The following is a 21,971-nucleotide window of genomic DNA, read 5'->3' as shown; positions in this document are numbered from 1 at the left end:
AGATCATTTTTTTAAAAAAGGAAAAAGTGAGACTTATTTGTCAGTTCTTAATGTCAATTCCTGGAAAAATTCTTGAATTGATGATTAAACAAACAGTCTGTAAGTACCTGGGAAAGGAAGTAGTGATTGCATGAGTCATCTTCAATTCAGTAAGAACAAGTCTTGCAAAACTAACCTCATTATCCTTTTGGGATAGATTAAATGCATCTTTCCTTTGACCTGTATTCTACATAAGTCCTTCTTCATTATCCACTAATGTTTTAATTCCGTCTTGTCCTTCTACTAGTAAATAGCCTGAGCATGTACATACATGTCAGTGGATTGGTCTACACTGTAAGCTTAGTAATACGAGAGCTGATGCACCGCAATGCAAGGTAACTCCAGTGGCAAAGCACCTACAAAGCACCCTGGCAATTAGGCACTGTGCTGGGTACTGTAGATGAAAGGATAAGTAAGACACAGCCCTTGTCCTTCAAATGTCTGTAGCCTATTTGAGGGAAGACAAAGATTAGTATTTCTTTCCTTCCATGCAGGGCTCTGCAATAATTCCCATGGACACAAAAAACTATGCACTGTTGTTTGTCTATTCAACACTGGTATCTTCCTTTCTTACCAAGAGGAAACCTATTTTGTTGAAGTACGAGGTGGCCTGGAGTTCAGAGGTACAGTTTACCTTGAATTTTACTTGGAGGATGATTGGCCTAAACTCATCCAACTTTGGCAGTAATTGTTTTAAGGACGGGAAGGTGACCCCACTCAGGCCAAAGGGACCTGAGATAAAGATTGTGGAGGTGTCTGACAAATGTATTCTTTCCTAAAACATAGAAGCTTGAGGAAGAATCTTTCATGTCTCCTCCCCACCTTCATGCAGTTGGTGAAACTGTGGTGTCTGGAGCACTAGTGGTTATTTTATGAACATGAGGTCAACTGAGGGTCCTGACATCATTGAACCTGAGCCAGTACTGGCAACTCCTTAACTCCAGACCTTTTATAAAATAAGACTCAAACAGCAAAACACCCCTTTAAGTCACTTTTAGACAGGTGTTCAGTTACTTGGAGCTAAAAACTGACTAAATGAATTTAGTGATACACATAATTACTGACTGTGTTATCTATTAGATCAGTATCTTTCAATAAGATTTCAAAATGATATTTTAAAATAACAGGATGAAAGATTTAGGAAATGGTTAAAACCACATTGTCATTCAAGACTGTTAATCTCAACAATTTCTAAGAGTTTTACTAATTTCATGAAGAAGCATCTATACACAGCATTTGCAAAAACAATTTATATGTCATTATAGAACAATTAATTGCAAATATCATGAGGCTTTTGGTAAGTTTTTTGTAATATCTTAAGCAAAAATGTCTTAGTTATATGCTAGCCATAATATGCAATCAACTTTTTTACTTCCTCATTTATATATGTGTTAAATAAAACTATACACAAACTATTCTGTCATTCTTAAAATAGCGGTTTTCATAACCTCTTTCCCTACAAATGGCTTGCAGAGAAAGAAAATTTCTTGGTTCTTAAAATAATTATTGCATAACCTTTTACATTTCTGTCATATTGAGATTAAAATATGTTAATGAACTATAGATAATGTGTAATACGATATAATTACCTGGCTTGTGGCAAACCATAGCTGGTCCCTACTCCAACCCGAGGCAAGCTATAGACAACTTTTTTTACTGTTGCTTGATCAGGGAAATTAAACATAACCGAGGCTGTGGTAAGAAGAAAAAACATGATTTAGAAAACCACAGGAGAGCCAACCACCAATTTTAGGAATAATTTTCAAGTGCCTATCATGATTTATTTGTAGAAGTAATGAATCTTCATGGAAAATCAGCTTTCTGTATAACTTTATCCATAAGAAATTAGGATTAACATTTTCAAACTAATTTTAGTTTTAATTTTTGTTTTAGTGAGGGCATATCAAAGAGAGAAATACAGCAGGGAAAAATGAAGACTGTATCACACCGTGTAAATAAACAATATCCAAATATGAACACATTTCCTTTCAAAATATTTAAGGGTCTTACTTCGGTTTGCCATAAATACTTCCAAAGCAGTGTTTTGTAGAAGATAACGTCTTGAAAATACAGCTCGTATCTCGCTGAACATCCATTTTCCGTGAAGTCCTTCAGTGTATGCAAGAACCTAAAATAATGAGTTTAAAGGGAAGTATCAATCAGTACAATGTGTGTCTAAGATTTAGTCTGACAATATCTTAGTGCTATATGAAAGTAAATTAAGGATTATTTTCCTGAATTCATGATATATCACAACACTGTCATCATTTGATTCCATATACAGTATTTGCAAAATTTCTACCTTTCTAAACTTTCTTAGTTGGCTCATGAAGAAATGAAGGAGCAGGAAAATTATACGTCTCAAGTGATCTTGTGACTTAAAACAGAAAATATATTATAGTTTTTTGGTTTTATATATAATTAGTTGGATAAGGTAACCTGACATATGCCATTGGTTCTCTTCTAATATTCCTTTTCTTCTTTCTTCCTTCTTAACAAGAAGCCCAGTTAGTACCAGTGTCCATGTGGTCAACACCAGGCAATGGATCATGATTAGTCTATGGCAGGGATAGTAAATATTTGTGGTAAAAGGACAAAAGGCAAATATTTTTAGACTTTAAAGGCCATATGGTCTCTATCACAACTATTCAACTATGCCATTATAGAGTGAAAGCAGTCAGAGACAATGCATATAAATGAATGGGTGTGGCTGTGTTCCAGTAAAACTTTATTTATAACAACAGGGGTGGACTGAATTTGGTCCTTGGGCCAATATGGCCTATCCCCAGCCTAAGCCAATCATAGCAAAGTTATTCCTTGCTTTCTCAAATTCCCCTGAACCTGGCGATAAGGACACTTGACCCAGAGCTAATGAGAACAAAAGCAAAGTTAGATGGGGATGTATCAGCTGACAAAATGAGTTTTATGTAATTGGCACACTCCTTTTTCCTTCTTTCTTGAGTGGAGATGTAATGACAGAATCTGTAGCAGCAATTGTATAACCATGAGAGGAAGGCCACGGGGAATTGCAGCAAAGTTGGCAACCACCACATCTGCACTTCTTGTTACATGATACACATAAGTCCATATTTGATAAAGGCACTGCAGTCAAATCTGCAACAAACACATTCTCTCCTGGTACACCAACGTATATTAATGATACAAAACACATTTCTACCTGTATTAGTATACTCTGTATAATCTACTCCATGTATATTTGTTTTGGTGAAATGAAAACTAGTTGAATTCTACAGGCATGATATTCCTTCAGCTTTGCAAACAAGTTGTGAATTTTTTTTACATTTCTTTTCTCTAGAAAAAAATGACCCATTAGTCTTGCATTTTTTTTGGAAATTCCATTTTCTAACTCCTTAATTCAGTTTTTGTCTTTCCCTAGATGCTAAAATGTTTTTGGAGGCAGTCAGACATCTGTTTAAATCCTGAAACATTTTGGAGCCAATCAGACTCCTATTCAAATCTTGGCTCTGCTATGTAGCAGTTATAGGACCTTGGAAAAATTATTTAACTCCATCTGATTTTCATCATCTGAAAGAGTGATAATAATACTATGGCTAGTTAGTCTAAGTAGAGACAATGAACCTTAAGTGCCTGGCCTTAGTTATTATTTAAGTCCTGTTTATAAGTTTACATGTTTTTATCGCTGAGCATAAAAAAAGCGACAACTATTGTTTTGACTTCTAAATGTAAAACTAAATGTAAATCTATACTTTCATAAAAGGGTTATAGAGACTCACCACAGTTTATATTAATAAATACTTAGTTGGGTGCTGTGTTCTCCAGACTTGAATTTCACTGATCAGTATAATTTTGTCTTTAATGGAAAGAGTACTGATACAAGATTGATACCTTTTTTGTCAAGTAGGGGAAATTTTAAGACAAATAAAACAGCCAAAACAAGAAAACAATCTTCCGCACCATTATTTCACTAAAAAATAAAACTAGTAAGGTCATTTGAAAGCCCACACAGTACTATAAGTATAAACTCAGAAAAAGAAAAAAAGAAAATCTTTTCATGAAAGCTGTACTGGCACTCATATAGGAAAATCGTTGTGCCAGGAGACAGAGACACACACATGTACACACACACACATTCACTTACATGTTTACTTATTTTTACTTTTTTTCTCTTTTTCTTATTTTTCTCTTTGGGAATTATGTAGTGAATATTTGGCCAGGTATTCCTTTCCATTATTTTACTTATAGCAGGCAGGTAGTTCACAAACACACAGGAGTTAGTCTGACTTCTTAAGCACTCCCTGTAAGACTGTCTCACCAACTTTACCCCAAATTCACCCTTAATTGCTTGTTCTGTGAAATGAGTCTGTACCCTTTATTCGTACTTCACTAACTGCATGATGTTAAACTTTGTCTGGAAAGGACACGGAAGAAATAACAGCATGCGGGAGGAAGGGGGTTTCACTCAGCATGTGGGAGGAAGGTATAGGTATGGCTGTAGCTCACTGTAGGGTGAAGTCACTCTGGTGCTCTGCCAGGGGTACTTGCCAGAGCTCTATCCTCTAGAACTTTCCAGAAATACACCGTCTAGGGTGTTGGTAAAACTGTTCATGGGAGGACTTCTCATGAGAGGCACTCTGCTAAAAAACTGCCTAAGGCAGGGGAAAGTACTAGAAAAAACTCCGAGTCACTAGGTGCTGTTAGACATCACACACTGCAGGACTAGGCCCTGGCTTCCTTCCTGGTGCTGCTGTGCTAACTCAGCAGGCAGGGAGGGACAGACCAGATGATATAGGAAGATTGACATTGCCTGCTTCTCCAAATTATTTAATATATTGAATATATTTCAATTAGATTTCAATCTAATATACTTCAATATATTGAAATCTAATCAACAGTTGCTAAATACCCCAATTCAGTTTTGTTTTCTGAAAATTGAATAAATCTAATTTTTATGACATCACATAGGTCATAAACAAGAATATTAAAGCATCTTGATCCCAAAGCTTATAGAACTTTGTGATTTTCTTAAGTGACCACTGAAATATCTTGAGCCAACTGCTTACCATCCAGAAGTGAAGGGAGGAAGAAAGAGTTCATGCTGGCCTCCTATGCTGAGGTCTGCTGCCCCTCTCACTTATGAACTGAAGCATTCAGGAAGCAATATAAAACAAATGTCATAGAGACCCTTGTAAACCATCTCACCCAAATGTGTGCTTAACACAGATTATTTGATGATCCTGTTGAAGAAAAATCGGGTTGCGGTGCACTCATGTGTATCAGACATGTATATGTTGTCAGAAACACGTATAGGGCTGTCAAATCAGTTTTATCTTTCTTTCCCCCTTTTTAAGGCAGCGAATATTGTATCACCTAAAAAATACTTGTTTAGTGGTTCTTTGCTGATCTGAAATCATTGAACATGTATGTTAGAACAAGTATTACAAATACTTTTTTCTTTGAATATGGAAGATCTGAATTGTGCCACAGGTTATATTTTCTGTTAAGAATTGATGAAAACGTTGCGGAAGGCTGAACAGACATGCCCTTTCTAGCGTTCAGGAGGCCGTCATATCTAACCAACTGGCCCTTCCAGCTTAATTAAAGAGGTTGAGTACTATGTACAATTACAAGTCCCCATGACTTTAATAATTCCGTATAAACATTCAAGGATTTGGGATATAACAAATATATTCAAGATGAAATAATTCAAAAGTAATTTCATGTTTACATTCAGATGTGACAATGTGTGTTCTTTTCTCATCTGCCAGGTGAATGGAGAGGATTCTAAGGCCAGGAAGGAAAGCCCAACCATAAGATAGAAGCAGCTTTGTTTCTACAAGGCCCGCATGCAAGATGGACCATCAGACTGATAATTGCTGTGGTGGCACATAGGGTGAGGATGTAGGGAGCCGCAGAGACAGCCAGGCGTCTGACACCCTCTCCCCACTGTTCCTGCCACAATGTCTTGGTGATGTTATTTCCTCACTCAAGGCATGGAGAAGTGGAAGATGCAAGAAATAATTAGATGTGCATGGAAGGACTGACATAGAAATGCAACGGAACAGCCTCTTCTAAGTGGGCAATGCAGTAACTTTCCAAGAAATAAGTTAGGTACACGTAATTTATTTATTTATTAAAAAACAATTTTTAGAAGAGATTTTATTTATTTATTCATGAGAGACACACACACAGAAAGAGAGAGGCAGAGACACAGGCAGAGAGAGTAGCAGGCTCCATGCAGGGAGCCAGATGTGGGACTTGATCCCAGGTCTCCAGGATGACATCCTGACCCAAAGGCAGATGCTCAACCACTGAGCCACCCAGCATCCTTGGGTACACGTAATTTAACAGAATAAATGTCTAGATTCTCAACTTCTTAAAATCTATCTGGCTAAGACTGAACCGGGAAGTACAGTTTCTCTTTCTTGTAACTTTTTTCCATTGCCCTTTTCCCATTAAAAAAAAAAATATATATATATATATATACATATATATATAAATATACCACTTAATATTGTATGTCAACTATACTTCAATATAAAAAACCTCCTTGCACATATTTAAGTTTACATCTAAAATTTCTAAATTACATCTAAAATTTTTCAAGCTCAAACATTTTTAAAAGATATAATATCCAATATGTTCTAAATACTGATATTTTAAGGTAAAATTGTTACATCACTGTTGCATGAAAGGGAGATGTATGCTAAATGTATATATATATATATATATACACTCTCTAGGGTGTATTGCCTGGGGTATAACATCTGCTGAGGGGGTAGGAGCCTCGAATAAGGGAGAAGTCAAAATACTGATGGAGATGTTGAAAAGCCGATGTCCTCAATAACTAGATTTTAAAAAATCCTTTTGTAAGTCAGATGGTTTCTCAATCCACTTTCAGACTGATGTTGGATCTAATTGAGCTGACAATGGAGAGATAATTAAAAATAATTATTGATTATAGATGACTGATTTTTAGCATAAAACTTAGAAGTGGTACAAAAAACTGTAACTACTAATATAAAACTTCAATATCCTTGACTTATGTGAACAAGGTTTTTCAACATATCTACATAAAGAAAGCTAGGAGGAGCTGTAATATTGATCCTGTATTGTCCAAGCGATATTCATATGTGGAAATATTAACCATTCATCTCATTAAGAGATGCATTTCCAATAGCATTTTATTTTTGTGTTTAATAATTATTTTTCCAAGTCCACAATATATTTTTGTTTCTGTATGATTGATAAGCTGATGTTATTTATAATAACAATTTTTTCCAGAATAAAAATATTAAATACTTAAAATTCTATGGTCCTAGGAATTAAAAAAAAACTTTAAAAACTTTAATTCATAAGTGGATATATATGTTTTGCAGATTAGTATAATATAGTAAGCAATAAAATACCTTCAGGAATAAGATATCTGAGATAAATTTTGGAGAGGGCATCAAATGGAAATAGGAGTTCAAAGAGAAAGAGGAATTACATAAAATGTCCATTTGAAAAAAGATTATTCATGTATTTTAGATTTTATTTATTTATTCATGATAGACATAGAGAAAGAGAGAGAGAGGCAGAGACACAGGCAGAGGGAGAAGCAGGCTCCATGGAGGGAGCCTGAGGCGGGACTTGATCCTGGGACCCCAGGATCACGCCCTGGGACAAAGGCAGGAGCTGAACCACTGAGCCACCCAGGGATCCCTATTCATGTATTTTAAAATGGGTGATGACAGAAATCAAATCACTATTCTGTTGGATATATTTGATTCTACTGAATACATTTGGAAAGTGATTGTGTGAACCAGGCTAATCATCTGGGAGAAATCCTCCAGGATGACCATTCTGTGACCTTAAAACTTCATGAGCGCAGCATTCCCCCCCCCCCCCATTCTTTACTTTTGTTTAACCACACCTTTAAGTACAGTCTCTGGGGCATAAGACTCTTGATCTGCCCTGGAGATAGGACTGTGACAGGTACACCTATTCTTAAACTTTCTCCTCCTGGGCGGTCCCTCACTGTGTACTCCCAGCCTCTAGGGCTATAAAAACGGGTCTTAAAGGGATATGGGGTTGCAGGAATTTTTCTCCTCTTGCAGCTGCCCAAGACCCTCACCATGATTTTACTTCATAAACCATTTCTCATCAAGCTGGACTTGTTGGCCTTTCTCTTCAGTCTTAGGGTTCTTGGGCCTTTGGAAGTCATTTAGCATACATCTCCCTTTCATGCAACAGTGATGTAACAATTTTACCTTAAAATATCAGTATTTAGAACATATTGGATATTATATCTTTTAAAAATGTTTGAGCTTGAAAAATTTTAGATGTAATTTAGAAATTTTAGATGTAAACTTAAATATGTGCAAGGAGGTTTTTTTATATTGAAGTATAGTTGACATACAATATTAAGTGGTATATAGTTCTAGGATCCTTTTTTTTTTTTTTTTTTTTTTTTACAGAATAGGTTAAAAAAAGTTAGGGACAATTGCGATAGACCAGCCTCACACAATAAAGAAATCCTCAAATAGCTGATGGAAGAGTCTCACTTTAGCCTCTTGTCCAATTAATAACAAATAAAATCATCAAAATAAAACTGTCAAGGGCAGGCACCATAATCAGTAAAACCTAATATAGACAGCAACACTGCTCATGAAATCAAATCTTTTATTTTTTTTGTAAATATTTTCTTGATGAAAATAAATAATTTGGTAATATAAAACTGAAAATGGGGCTTAACTGCAAAATAAGCAAAAATGGCAAAATGAGCGTTTACAGAAAGTACATTCTCAGTGAAAATGAAACAACAGATATTATCACTGCTAAAGTTCTCAGGTTAAATATTCATAAACACAGCCATTATCAGTAAATGGATTAATACTGCAGGACTGCAACATCCTCCAATTGGGGGAAATTTAGGTAGCTCATCCATAGAGAACTTTTTATTTAATAACCTTGCTTTTTGCTGTAATTCATCAATTCATGTATCCACCTATCCTAGATTTAAAGTCACCATGGGGTCTGACTTTCTTACTCACTAGCGGTGAGACCTCAGGTAAGTTAGTTACTTTTCATTTCTTTAGTTTACTTACCTTAAGATTTGTAGAGGGTGATCATGAGGACTGAATGGAATAACTTCTTTAAAATGCGTGGCACACAGGAAGTGCTAAACAAATGTTACCTTATAACTATAACTATTGCCCATCAGACAAACACAGAACATTTTCAGCACGGGAGAAGAAAAGCTGGACCACAGTGAACCAGTACTAAGCTAACAGTCACGGCTATCATTTCCTTAGTAGCAGTTTGTATTCTAGAAACGACCCCAAATCACACTAAGCTCCAAGAAGAAAGCCCAACTGTTTGGGACATGAAGCTACCACTCTCATCAGCAATAGTGACAATTCTGAGAGGCCTCTTCCTATCCTTTCTTCCTGTCTATCTGTAAATAGGCCAGTTCTTTTCTTCCAGGCCTATCCTCATGACGTATCAATCTTATTTACTTGCAGGGACTCTCAGTTATTAAATATTTATCGGTTGACCTTCATGATGGTGAACAAGAGAGGCAGAATCCTTCACCAGAAGGAGTTTGAGGTCTGCTGGAGAATCACAAACAGTGGGGAAAGGGAAAAGGCAGAGGGTCTCAAGCTGAACAAGGATGTAAATATGGTGCCTTGGGGAATGGGTCCAGGCCATCCAGAACATACATCATAGAGAGGAGAGAGGTGAAAGATAAAATTAGAATAATGAATGGTGGGTAGCAAACCAGGATATGAGGAAATACGTAATTCATGCTAGCGTCTGAACTTGCAGTCTGAGAGGAACAGGGCCTTATACTAAACAAGGAGGTGAGATGATTGAGAGGATTAAATTTGCACTTGAAATTGCTGTGGTGGCTACAGGGTAGACGGCGTCCCGATAATCTGTGTGAATGCCATCTTATAGTCATTAGTAGAAAACATGAACTCTTTCAAAAAGAGTATTGTCTGTACTTCCCCAATGGTATCTCACACCATGGCAGATACTTCTAAATTCACTTATTTTATTACATACATCCCATAAACAATTGGAGACTTCTTGAGGGTAGAGGCTAAGGCTGTTTTCTATTTTGTATTGCTTACAGAACGTGCACATGAAAAGAACTCAATTAACTTTTGTTAAGAAAACACTGAAAATTTAACTTACAAACTTTGAGTTGCAGCTGGAGTCCTCTGTGCCTACTTCATCTTCAAATACACACTCTCAAAATTACAGTAAAATTCTCAAAATTAAAAAATGATATTGGCAAGGTTGCTTCATTTTTGGCCTACTTATGTATGTCCCCACGCATAACTATTATATATTTGGCTGTGTTTGCTCATTTTCGCAAATTTGGCAAACTCTAAAATCTTGTATTTGTCCCTCTGCTGTTATTTAACAAAAGGGAGGAATTGAGTAGGGGGAGGGAGAACTCAACACTCTTGGAAAGAAGCTTACTTCTGAATTCCAGAATTTACTTTCATTTACATACTGAGTATGTTAACTTCTGTATTATTCTGCATGGTGGTGAGCTTTAAACAAGTTATGTATATGTATTTCTCGTTTTTATTTTTATATATTTATTTATTTTTTAAAAGATTTTATTTATTTATTCCTGAGACACACACACACACACACACACACACACACAGGGAGAGAGAGAGAGAGAGAGAGAGAGAGAGAGAGAGAGAGAGAGAGAGAGAGGCAGAGACACAGGCAGAGGGAGAAGCAGTTTCCATGCAGGGAGCCCGACATGGGACTCGATCCCAAGACTCCAGGATCACACTCTGGGCAGAAGGCGGACGCCAAACCGCTGAGCCACCCAGGGATCCCCACTTCTCCAGTTTTCTTCTATATGAGATCATTTGGGTTTCTGGGTTACAGGTTTTTCTTTGAACCTTTTTGTAATAGGGTCTGATTTGTGGATACTCTTAATTGGAGCACAAATATTTTCCCTTTTTGCAGATATTTCATATTCAAGTTCTAGATGTAGTCAGAAATGATACAAGATTAGATGGGGCATTTGCAGTAATTGTTGCAACAGTGGAATCATTCTTAACTTGCAGAGTGGACACAGAGGAGAACTGCTTTTGACTGAAAATCTAATTATGCTATGAGAGAAATCGTTTCACAAATTAAAAGATTTTTATTTAAATTTTTATCATAATGCTATATATATATATATATATATACACACACACATATATACATATATATATACACACCCACACATACAAATCATATATACTAATGGTACACAATAGGTATTTAATAAGTATTGACTACTATTATTAATAGTAGCAAAAAATTCCTATATTTAGCCATAATGCATTATGCCTAGTTCTTCAATCCTACCCATACCGAACACTTTCCAACTCCCAAATGCACCATGTTCTGTCATGCTTCTGTGTCCTTGTACATGCTGTTTCTTCTGCCTCATAGATGTCTCCCTATTTTGTTCTCCTGGTTAATTCCTATTAATGATTGAGCTAGAAGAGCCTGCTGCTCCCTCTGAGAACCCTGTACCTACCTATGACACTTACCAGACCATTACTGCAGTTGTTGGTTTACTTGTTGGTGTCTCTTATTAACCTGTGAGCTCACTAAGGGCAAAAGTTCTCAGTGCACCTCTGCATTTTTCATACTTAGCACAGAGCCCAGCATATAGCAGTAATTTAACAGTAGTAATTAATTATAAATGCCTTTGTTGATCAATAGTAATACACACATATAGAAAAGTTATCATTTACATGGTCTGTATTAATTAAAAAGCAGTTATGTGAAGACAGTCCAGAGCTGATTCCCAGTTCTTTGTGTATTGGACAGGACATGGTAAGGGTCCTCTCTTGTAAAGTTCATTTTCACCAGGTTAATTACCTATGGCCCCACAACTCTGGCCATTAGATTGAACTAGGATGGACATGTAATATAAAAGTAGTTATCTAAGTAGGATAGCCACAACTGGTAGCTGTGAGAAATCTGTCTGTCCATTGGAACCATGTTATCATGAATGTTGACTGGCTGACACCATTAGATAATCTCTCTTAAAGATCTGAATGTGAGATATCCAGAAACACCTCTAACAGGAAGGTGGGAAGAAGCTAGAAGACAGAGAAGGCAGTCACCAGAAATCATAAGCAGCAGGAATTCGAAGAAAGCAGAAGCCAAAACCAAAAGAGATAAAGTCTAATGGTAGATCTAACTATCTCCTGTACCAGACACATCTGGTACCACTTTGCTCTCCTGGATCCAGCTCCACTGGTCTTTCAATCTCTTATCCATACCATGTTGTTTTCTGTCACAGAGTCAATGCACATATTCTTCCTTCTCTGGAAATAGTTTCCCTCCCCTATTTGTCTACTTCACTTCTACTCATCCTTGAGCTTTCTATATGTTCTGTTTTCTCAACTGACCTCTCTTGCTAGGTGAATCTCTCCACCACCTCACCCCCCCCACATTACGTACTCTCATAGCATCTGAGAAAAGTTCTCTTTACAGCACTTACTACAAATTTTGCAAATTTATTACATATTTTATTCATGTAATCTACTCTTTGCCCATTTGTTTCTGCTCTCTACTGCTTGGCACAGTGCCTGTTGCATTGTAGAAACTCAATAAATAACCTGTTGGATGATTAGATTAAAGGTCTATTTAGAGTCAGTCTCTAGGAGCAAAAAATATAAATAAAGATGGAGAGTAATTGACCCTGTAATGTTATTGGATGTCTATGGTTGAAGGGACATTAAAAAATTGGGTCATGGAACTTGGATGAAATTCTAGTTTCTCAGAGGCCTGATGAAAATTTCCCATTTGAATGTTACCGTGCTTTTGACAATAAACTCATTAGTAGACACTATTGCTTCCACACTCAGAATCTACTCATGCTTCCCCAATTTTCCACTTTCCTAATTAACAGAACCCTGATTGTGTTCATTTATTGACTCCTCTCCCATGCACTTCTGAGTCGGGACACACTGACCCCAGACCCAGTCCCAGAGGTAGATCAAGTTTGTAAAAGTGTCTCCATACTGTAGAGGAAACCAATGGAAGACATTCTCTTCCTCCTGTGAACATTGCTGGGCTTACACTGACTTGGGGAAATGTTAAAGCCACACATTGCTATCAGTGTAAGAATGAGGACAAACCATTGATGTCGGAATGGAGATGGGGAATGAGCCTCCTTTCTTGTGTTTTATTTGAAGAAGGAAAAAACCTGACTGACCCCCCCCCCACACACACACACAAAATACTGTACCATCTGCTCAAGTGTCTGTAAAGCCAAATAGTTTCAAAAATATATTAAAAATTTTTTAAATGTGCAAACATTATATATTTCCAAACTTTGTATATGTTCTAGAATAGCTTTCCTTCCTTGTCTGCCTGATAAAGTCTTATTCTGTATTAAAAGCTTACTGCTCAAAAGAGCATTTCCTCAAAAGATATTTAACTTTTATCACATACCTGTCAGATTGGTACCAGACTCATGAGGGACAGGAAAGACAATATGAATGTAATTAGCAACTGAAAGCCATTTTCATAAAATACAAGTACAGTTTATAAGTATAAGGTTTTCCCTTGAAAACTCTTGGGCACTCACAGGTACAACCTTGGGGTTTATGAAAATTTGTTTTTCTTTTTCAAAGCTGGAGAATCATGATCTCAAAGAGCAGCTATAGAATGAAGTCCAATCTTTACATAGGGAATTTGTGTTCAGGAAGTTCTTTAGATTGAGGGTTATTTCCGTATGTATCTGCCCACCGCAGTATTAGTGTTACCCTTGACACATTTCCTCACACTACCAGTACCATACCAAAAAGTATGTAGTTTATTAGCACTTAGTCTGGTAGACTGTGATAATTTTTTTTAAATAAATCTGTATGCCAGACCGGAGTAGAAAGAACTTGGATTTTAGAGGATGACAGAAAGAAAGACTTGAAGTCTGATGCAACCACTTCAGAGCTGTGTAACTTGAGAACGTTCCTCAATGTCTGAGACAAAGTTTCCATTCACATAAAATAGGAAAGATCATATCCACGTACTGGGCTGTTGTATTAAGTGAAATAACATATAAAGTGTCTAGTGGAGAGGTTGGTACAAAGGCAGTGCTATGTAAATGTGCTGAACAAACTCCCAATCCTTCCCCACAAGGATCTTTGTGAAAGTCTCAGGAGTGAGGAGAGCCAGTCCCCGCTGTGGCCTGGGCCCTTCTCTAGTGTCCATTATTCTCTGATCCAAACTCTTCTTACTGCTTCAGTTAGACACATTAAGCAACTGAATTTCCTGTGGTATTTTTACTCCTACGCTCAGATATCTATATTACAGGATAATTAACAGCTCTTCAAGAAATGCAACTCAATTTAAATGTAAACAGCTCAGTAAACACCCCTTGTTTACACAGGAATGTCTTTCATACAATTATTTGTAATGGGGGGGGTGTAAAAGAGGTTTTAGAGACCTCTCAGCTTTTATAGGCAATGAAAAGGGGACTTCTAGGGTTGGGTATCCCTCCTCCAAAGTTGCTTCTTCATTACCATAATGCTCCAACACTATATTTGTTTCTTCTGTTTACTTTATATTCCTTGATTGTAAAGCTATTTGCAGCAACATGCTCTTTTGCCAAGAATTTGCCATTTATGTGTTTCATTTGAACATCATGAGCAAGTACTCTGTCCCAGGCAAGGCTGTTAGCATCACATATCATTTATCAAAGAACAATGCAGTCAGGATCTACTAGGTTCCTGATGTTGTGCTAGGTGATGGAAATACACTAGTGAACAAGAGAAAGATGGACCTTCCTTTTACACAGCTCCTACTTTCTATTTCTAGAAAGCCTTGATAATAGATTGATATAATAATTCGATTTTACTGGGTTGCTAAAAAAAAAAAACAAAAACAAAAAACAAAAAACAAAACATTAGATAGGTTACTGTATTTAACAGGTGTCTCCAGTATAAGTACCAGAGGTCACCCGGCTATAGGCAAGAGGCCGTCCAGAGCATTTACTGCAGAAAAGATCAGCAGATACATTGATTTTAAACTTAGCTCTCATTAAACAGTAGCTTTGGGATCCCTGGGTGGCGCAGCGGTTTAGCGCCTGCCTTTGGCCCAGGGCGCGATCCTGGAGACCTGGGATCGAATCCCATGTCGGGCTCCCGGTGCATGGAGCCTGCTTCTCCCTCTGCCTATGTCTCTGCCTCTCTCTCTCTCTCTCTCTCTCTCTCTCTCTCTCTCTCTGTGTGTGTGACTATCATAAATAAATAAAAAAAAAACAAAACAGTAGCTTTAACGATGGACTTTGATGCCACTAAGACCAGTGAAAGGAGCACAGTTATAGCATTAAATCTGCATTTTAGAAAGACTTCTATAAGTGGTGAGAAGGATTTGGAAAGATGCTAAACTGGAAACATGAACTATGCCACTCGGAAGTAAAGGAAGTCTAATCTAAGGCAGTTGCTGAAGACAGGAAGAGGAAGGGGAAAATAGTAAACATATTTATGAGGCAGAATTAATAAGACCTGTGTATTTTGTTTCATTTTATGCTGACATAAAGGAATGAAAAGAATTAAACATTTGCAAGAGTTTCTGCCTCCAGCGACTTGGAGAATAGTGCTCTCTACCATATTCTAGGTTTAGGGTTACTGGTGGATGATGAGTACCGAGAAAAAGATAAGAGGTTCAGTCCAGACTCTAGATAATGCAATCACTATGTTCATCATCACTCATATCAACATAACCTGTACAAATAAAATGTGTTAACAAAAGCAATCTATCTATACTTGGCTACTTCAAAGAACTGATAGCCAATGAATAGCATACAAACAAATTAAAATACGTAATTTTTATTCGAGTTTTGCTCTCCACTAATAGTGTAAGTAAACCTAATAATATTATTTTCCCCAGATATAGAGGTTATTTGTGAGTCTCAGTCTTAACCCCATAACAACACAGAATGTTTTCACTGGCATTTAGCATTGTGTGTGGCACACAGTAAGTGCATGTGGCTCCCGTGGAACTCCACTGTATGTTTCTCCAATATTCATGTCTTAGTAAATAAATAAAACTGTAAACCAGAGACATTCACACAGCAAACTAATTTACAAAGAAGGTGGCCCCCCTGGTGATTCAGAATTCTATACTGTAAATATACCATGATGTATTAATATATTTAGCTAATTATATTATAATATCGCTTTTTTCAGCAACACTGTTTATTACACCAATGACAAAGTACAAGAGATACAAAAACTATTACAGTGTGTATTTTGCCTGTCAATGGAAAGATAATGACAGTATCACTAAGATTACATCAACATATATTTCAAATGTTTTCCATTTGGGCATGTTCTGCTTTCTAAAAATTAAAGATCAAATGTTTCTCCCAACAGATAGCAGCTATCAGAAACTAGGACAGTAATGAGACCATGGCTAGCAAGTTTATAAAGATGTCAATATTTACTTTTTAATTGTAGGTACAACCCATATTTTAAATAATGTCAGGCAGTTAACAATTTTTGTTTTTATGCCACAGCAGAAAAATTCTTATTGGGAGCTGGGCAAATTTAAAAGATTCTTCTTTTTTTTTTTTTTTTAGATTTTATTTATTTAGTCATGAGAGGCACAGAGAAGGAGAGAGAGACATAGGCAGAGGGAGAAGGAGGCTCCCTGAGGGGAGCCCAATGCGGGACTTGATCCCAGGACCCCAGTATCATGACCTGAGTCGAAGGCAGATGCTTAACATTGAGCCACCCAGGTGTTCTGATTCTTGTCGTTATAACTAATGCCACTAAAATTTGAGTGGGCATTCCATAGTAGAATAACAAATTAATTTAGATGGGAAGTAGGGAAAAAAGGAGATTACATATATATGCATATAATTTTCATAATATATATTAGAGGTCCATATGCTGTTTAATATACAAAAATACATGAGACAAACTGTACTATATTTATCAATAATTGCTTCCTCTAGACATTGTGATAGAGTAAAATTTTGCTTAAAAAAAGTTAAAAAGATAAAGCCCAGAAAACAGTACAAATAGCTATTTGTCGGCTGAAAACATGATTAACTTTATAGAAGATTTAAAATTCTATGGAGATATAGAAATACTATTTTTATCTATGAGATTAACAAAAATCTAAAAGTTTAATAATACTGAGCTTGCTGTGGAGAAAACACTCACTATATTGTGGGTGGGAGTGTAAATTAGTATAACTTATATTGAGAAAATTTTGGCATTATCTATCAAAATTTCAAATACATACACCCTTGACCCAGTAATTTGGTTGCTAGGAATTCATCCTGTGCAAGATGAAGCAACACAAAGTATGTACTAGATTCTTTATTGGTTGGTTATAATACTAAAAAATTGAAGGAAATGCCCACCAGTGAGGGAGGCAGTTAATCCAGTAAAGTAATAAAAAAAATATGGAATGAGCTTATATTATTTAGGATGCCTTTACAAAGAAAAAGAACACAAAATTACAAATAAAAAATTAGGTACATTATGTAAGTGAATACTTATTTAGAATGAGAAAAAAATCACAACAAATACTAGAACCTTGGACATTAACGTTGTTTTCTTTTGAGGTCTCTTAAAATAGTTGAGTAAACAGTCCACTACACAATTCCCAGAAAATTCTATCTTTCACAAGCTCTATGGACTAAGGGACCCTGATGCCCAAGCTTCATTAGCTTTACAGTAAATCTACAAGAAAATCTAGAAGTATCTATGATGATGCATATACTAAGCTAATTTCTAATTACTGTCGTAATTTTACTTAATTTCTCAACGTACATTTTAATTTATTTTTTAAATGTACCAATATATATAGATTAGAAATCTCAGATCTGTCATAAACAGGTAATAACTTCCTTAAGTTTACCATATCTGTAACAAAGCTTTTTGGCATCACAAACATTATAGTTAATGTTCATTTAATTATTTTAATTTACATTGTGGTTTTATGTAATTTTAATTATAAATAAAATACTTAATGTATATTCAACATTACATTTCAAAGTACTTAAAAGATCTTTGAATATACATGGGAAAATATCCATTTTTCTCCTCATTAAAAAAAAAAAGATTCACGCTTTCTTTATGAAGGTTTGATGTGCCTGCGTTCAGCTGCTTTAAACTAGCTTTGCCTGAAAGGTATTTTTCATGTGATGAGGAAAAGATATTTTAATGCATTTTGAAATAAAAATCCAAGCCTTGAATAAATGCCTAAGCATCTAAGCATCAAAATGAAACTCAATGGTAAATCAAAGCTAAATAAAAATTACACTACCTTCAACTTTTAGCTCCAAGATAGGGTTTTACACAGTAATATTAAAAAGAAAGTTTAATATATGTGATAGCTGACAATTTCAAACTAATCCCTACTCTACCTTCTTTTTTCTTTTATGAACCACTGAAGCAAAGTCCAAAAGACAGCATAGGATGAATCTCAGGTCCACCAGTACAAGCTTTTCAAGCCTAATCACATGGGTGTAAAAACATATATAAAAAAGATGAAAGTGCTTTGCTTTTACATATGGCAAAATAAATCGGTGAAAAGCTGAAGAAAGAAGTGAGATGTTCCATAGGGGCAGGTTAAGTCTGATGCTAATGCTTACTTAAAATGGTGACAGTCTGGAGTAGTGAAGCCTTGCTGGGCTGCTTTAATTTCTCCCTGGAATAGCTCCCTCCCAACCTTCTGCAGCACATCAAAGTCTCTGGAGCTCAATTAAAATTGGATTATATTGAAATGCTCTATCTATGGGAACTGTGTGCTCACTAACACTTTTCTCTCAGTAATACTCCAGATGACAGTTGCCCATCCCAATTTAAACAGTTGTCATAGAGACGGGGAACTAAAGCAGCAGAAACTAACAATACAAAGGAAAGGTAAGGGCTAAGATTTCTGTGAATGAGAAGCTTGCTTTTTTCAGCAACACTGTTTATTACACCAATGACAAAGTACAAGAGATATAAACACTATTACAGTGTGTATTTTGCCTGTGAATGGAAAGATAGTTAACGACAGTATCACTAAGATTACATCAACATATATGTCAAATGTTTTCCATTTGGGCTTGCTCTGCTTTCTAAAAATTAAAGATCAAATGTTTCTCCCAACAGATAGCAGCTATCAGAAACTAGGACAGTAAAGAGACCATGGCTAGCAAGTTTATAAAGATGTCGATATTTGCTTTTTAATTGCAGGTACAACCCAGAAAGAATAATTTCTTGGCCAAAGATATTTTTTTCCCTTTCCAACACTACAGTTGTAAACGTTTAAATTGATAAATTGAAAATGATAAATCATGACTCTTTATGCATGTACACTTCAAATGTGCACCAATTTTTGGCAAATCCACTTCACCTTAAAATTGTCCCTATCATTGACAAAGAAACACATTTCTAAATCTGATTTTGGAATTTATTTCTGGTTTTAATTAGCAGGTACTCCATAATCTTCTATAATTTCTCTTCCTGACATCAAAGCCTATCAGCACAGGCGGAAAACTCTGTCAGCTTCCTAAAAGCCTAAGAAGGAAGATTGTTTAAATTTCTGGCAGTTCTAAAGAGCAATGTATTTGAGAGTGTAGACTGCTAGTGATGATACTATGTTCTCACGTAGATGGCATGTTTCTGGCACTAGAAAAACTCTTAACCTTTTTTGTAATTGGCTTATCCCAAGTCCTGAGATTGTTTGTCCTATCATTGTGCAGATCACCATGGCAATAAATTAACTATTGCTATTTTATAGAGCATTGCACTGTTTTTCCTTTTAAGATCTCAATACCTGAGGTTTCTTTTCTCTTGGGAAGACTATGTTAGGATTTTGAAGCAGCAACAAGGCAGAGTGCACAAAGTGCAGGCCAAAGGGGAAGGAAACAAAAATGTGTCAGAAAATCTAAAAACGGCACAGATCAAAATTTGTCAAAACAAGGCCCTGGTTTAAACCAACAAGAAGGGCCCCTACAGCTTGGGCCTTGACAAAGCACAGACTTTTTATTTATTTATTTATTTATTTTTAGCCCAGCTGTAGAAAACACCATCTAATGAACCTGTCTGGGGCGGCTGTCCCCATCCTGTCAGGCATGTCAGGAAATGACAAGCACTGGGGACAGGCCGCCGCCAGTCATAGACAGGCCTGCCAGCTGGAGAGTCCAGCCCCAATCTAATCACACCACCAGAAAATAACTTTCATGCTTTCAGCTTGACAGGATGGACTTGAGGAAAAAAAAAAAAGGACTGGAAACAATGCTTTTTGTTTCAATTACATATCATTTTTACACAGCAATTAAAAGTAATCTACTAACACATGCAATCCATGTTACTTCATGTTGATGCAACAAAGTGTAAATGTCACCGTTAAAGAGAAACACACACATAAAGGTTATCTTGATAATATAGGCACAGAAAAAAGGAACATAAGACCACTGCTGTCTCTGTCCATGGAGAAGCTATATCGTATCAGAAGTTTAATACTTTTCAAATCAGTTTATTGATATCGTAATCCTTTATGTTCAAAGAATTTTCTTGTAAAGATCACCAGCTAGCAGTAGTGCTGATTTTATTTCTTGTGTTCTGAGAACCAATATGCATGAAGAGAGTAATAGGATAAAACTAGTATTTTCAGATGGTTATAACACATTTTTGCCTTTTGTGATGTTGGGAAAAAAGAGCCACTGAGAACACTGCAACTGGGATTGTGTTTATATTATATAATTTGACATAAAGAACTAAAGAATGAAGACTTGTAACAAAAATGATTAAATGATTAGATGATTAAATAATTTCCATGAATCAGATGGTTGTTTCAGCATCAGGTAGCTCACCATACAAATATGTTTACTTTACATATAAGTATTCAAAGTAAAGTTACATGTAACATGTATAGGTTAACACTTCATTCAGTATATGCCCACATGTAGATAAATGATTATATAGTAAAGTATACCTTAAATTCATTAGTGTTTTTCACTCATATTTTCCTAGCATTTACACTGAAACCAAAAAGAGCCAAAAACAGTGCTCTGTGTGTGTTTCAGTCTACATACATGCATTAGAACAGGCTTAAAGTGCTACTCATTCTGTTAACTAAAAGTAGACTCCCACTCATTTTTAAAGTCATGAATCATAAGATTCAATATGAATGGGAGCAATATCACATCAAATATTAATATATTTGATGTGATATTTGAAATGTGCTACTGAAAACGTCACTACTGAAAATATGTAGCTGGCATATAATAACTGCCACTTATTGGCCTGGCCAATTCAGTCAACTTCTATAACCATTCTGAGCCTGTTTCCTCATCTATAAAATAGTGAAAGCAATGTGTGCCTCAAAAGGGTTGTTGTGGATTAAATAGTGGATACAGGGCATCTGTCACTGTCTAGAATGCAGTACACAATGAACAAAGTTAACTACCATTATTTCACTTAAGAGAATGAAGAGGAGAGTAAATAATTCAAAATTAGGTTTACACTCTACAAAATAATACTCCCTCTGGAAAGCATATGGGGCTGGATATTGCTTCTATGGTATGAAGATCAAGTCTTTCATAATAACCCAATCACACTGAAATCACAATAAGTGTATAGAACGCAGCAACCAAAACTGGAATATGTCCAAATGATGGTTATGACCCTTGCCCCCCAGAAAAGGTCATGACATCCTTCATGAACACAAGAGAAAAGGACTTAGTTTTTCTATCCTAAGACAATCAAGGTGAAGTGGATGTGCATTTAAAATTTCATATTTTCAAAAAAAAAATAAAATAAAATTTCACATTTTCTTACACAAAATACATGTTTCTAGCATATGATTTTACTCAAGCTTTCAGTATAATTTTGTCATTAGTTTGCTCAGTGCTGCTTTATTGCTGCATTATTTAATTCATTTCAGTCATGTAGGAGCAAGGAGAGCTATGGCCTACTGAC

General features: G+C 36.0%; 1 protein-coding gene across 2 annotated transcripts in view; it reads right to left on the bottom strand.

Annotated features, from left to right (window-relative positions):
• NBEA (neurobeachin) overlaps positions 1 to 21,971 on the bottom strand; it is a 672,481-nt gene that overhangs the window by 124,084 nt on the left and 526,426 nt on the right. For both annotated transcript variants that reach the window (XM_055317362.1, XM_055317363.1), the window contains exons 41-42: positions 2,050 to 2,167; positions 1,629 to 1,731 (exon numbers count right to left, since the gene is read on the bottom strand). In XM_055317362.1, coding sequence (XP_055173337.1) covers positions 1,629 to 1,731; positions 2,050 to 2,167 — 221 coding nt within the window. The remainder of the gene's footprint in view (positions 1 to 1,628; positions 1,732 to 2,049; positions 2,168 to 21,971) is intronic.

The sequence above is a fragment of the Nyctereutes procyonoides genome, unplaced genomic scaffold, assembly GCF_905146905.1.
Source record: "Nyctereutes procyonoides isolate TBG_1078 unplaced genomic scaffold, NYPRO_anot_genome, whole genome shotgun sequence".
Taxonomy (NCBI): Eukaryota; Metazoa; Chordata; class Mammalia; order Carnivora; family Canidae; genus Nyctereutes; species Nyctereutes procyonoides.
This window is presented reverse-complemented; position numbering and strand designations above follow the sequence as displayed.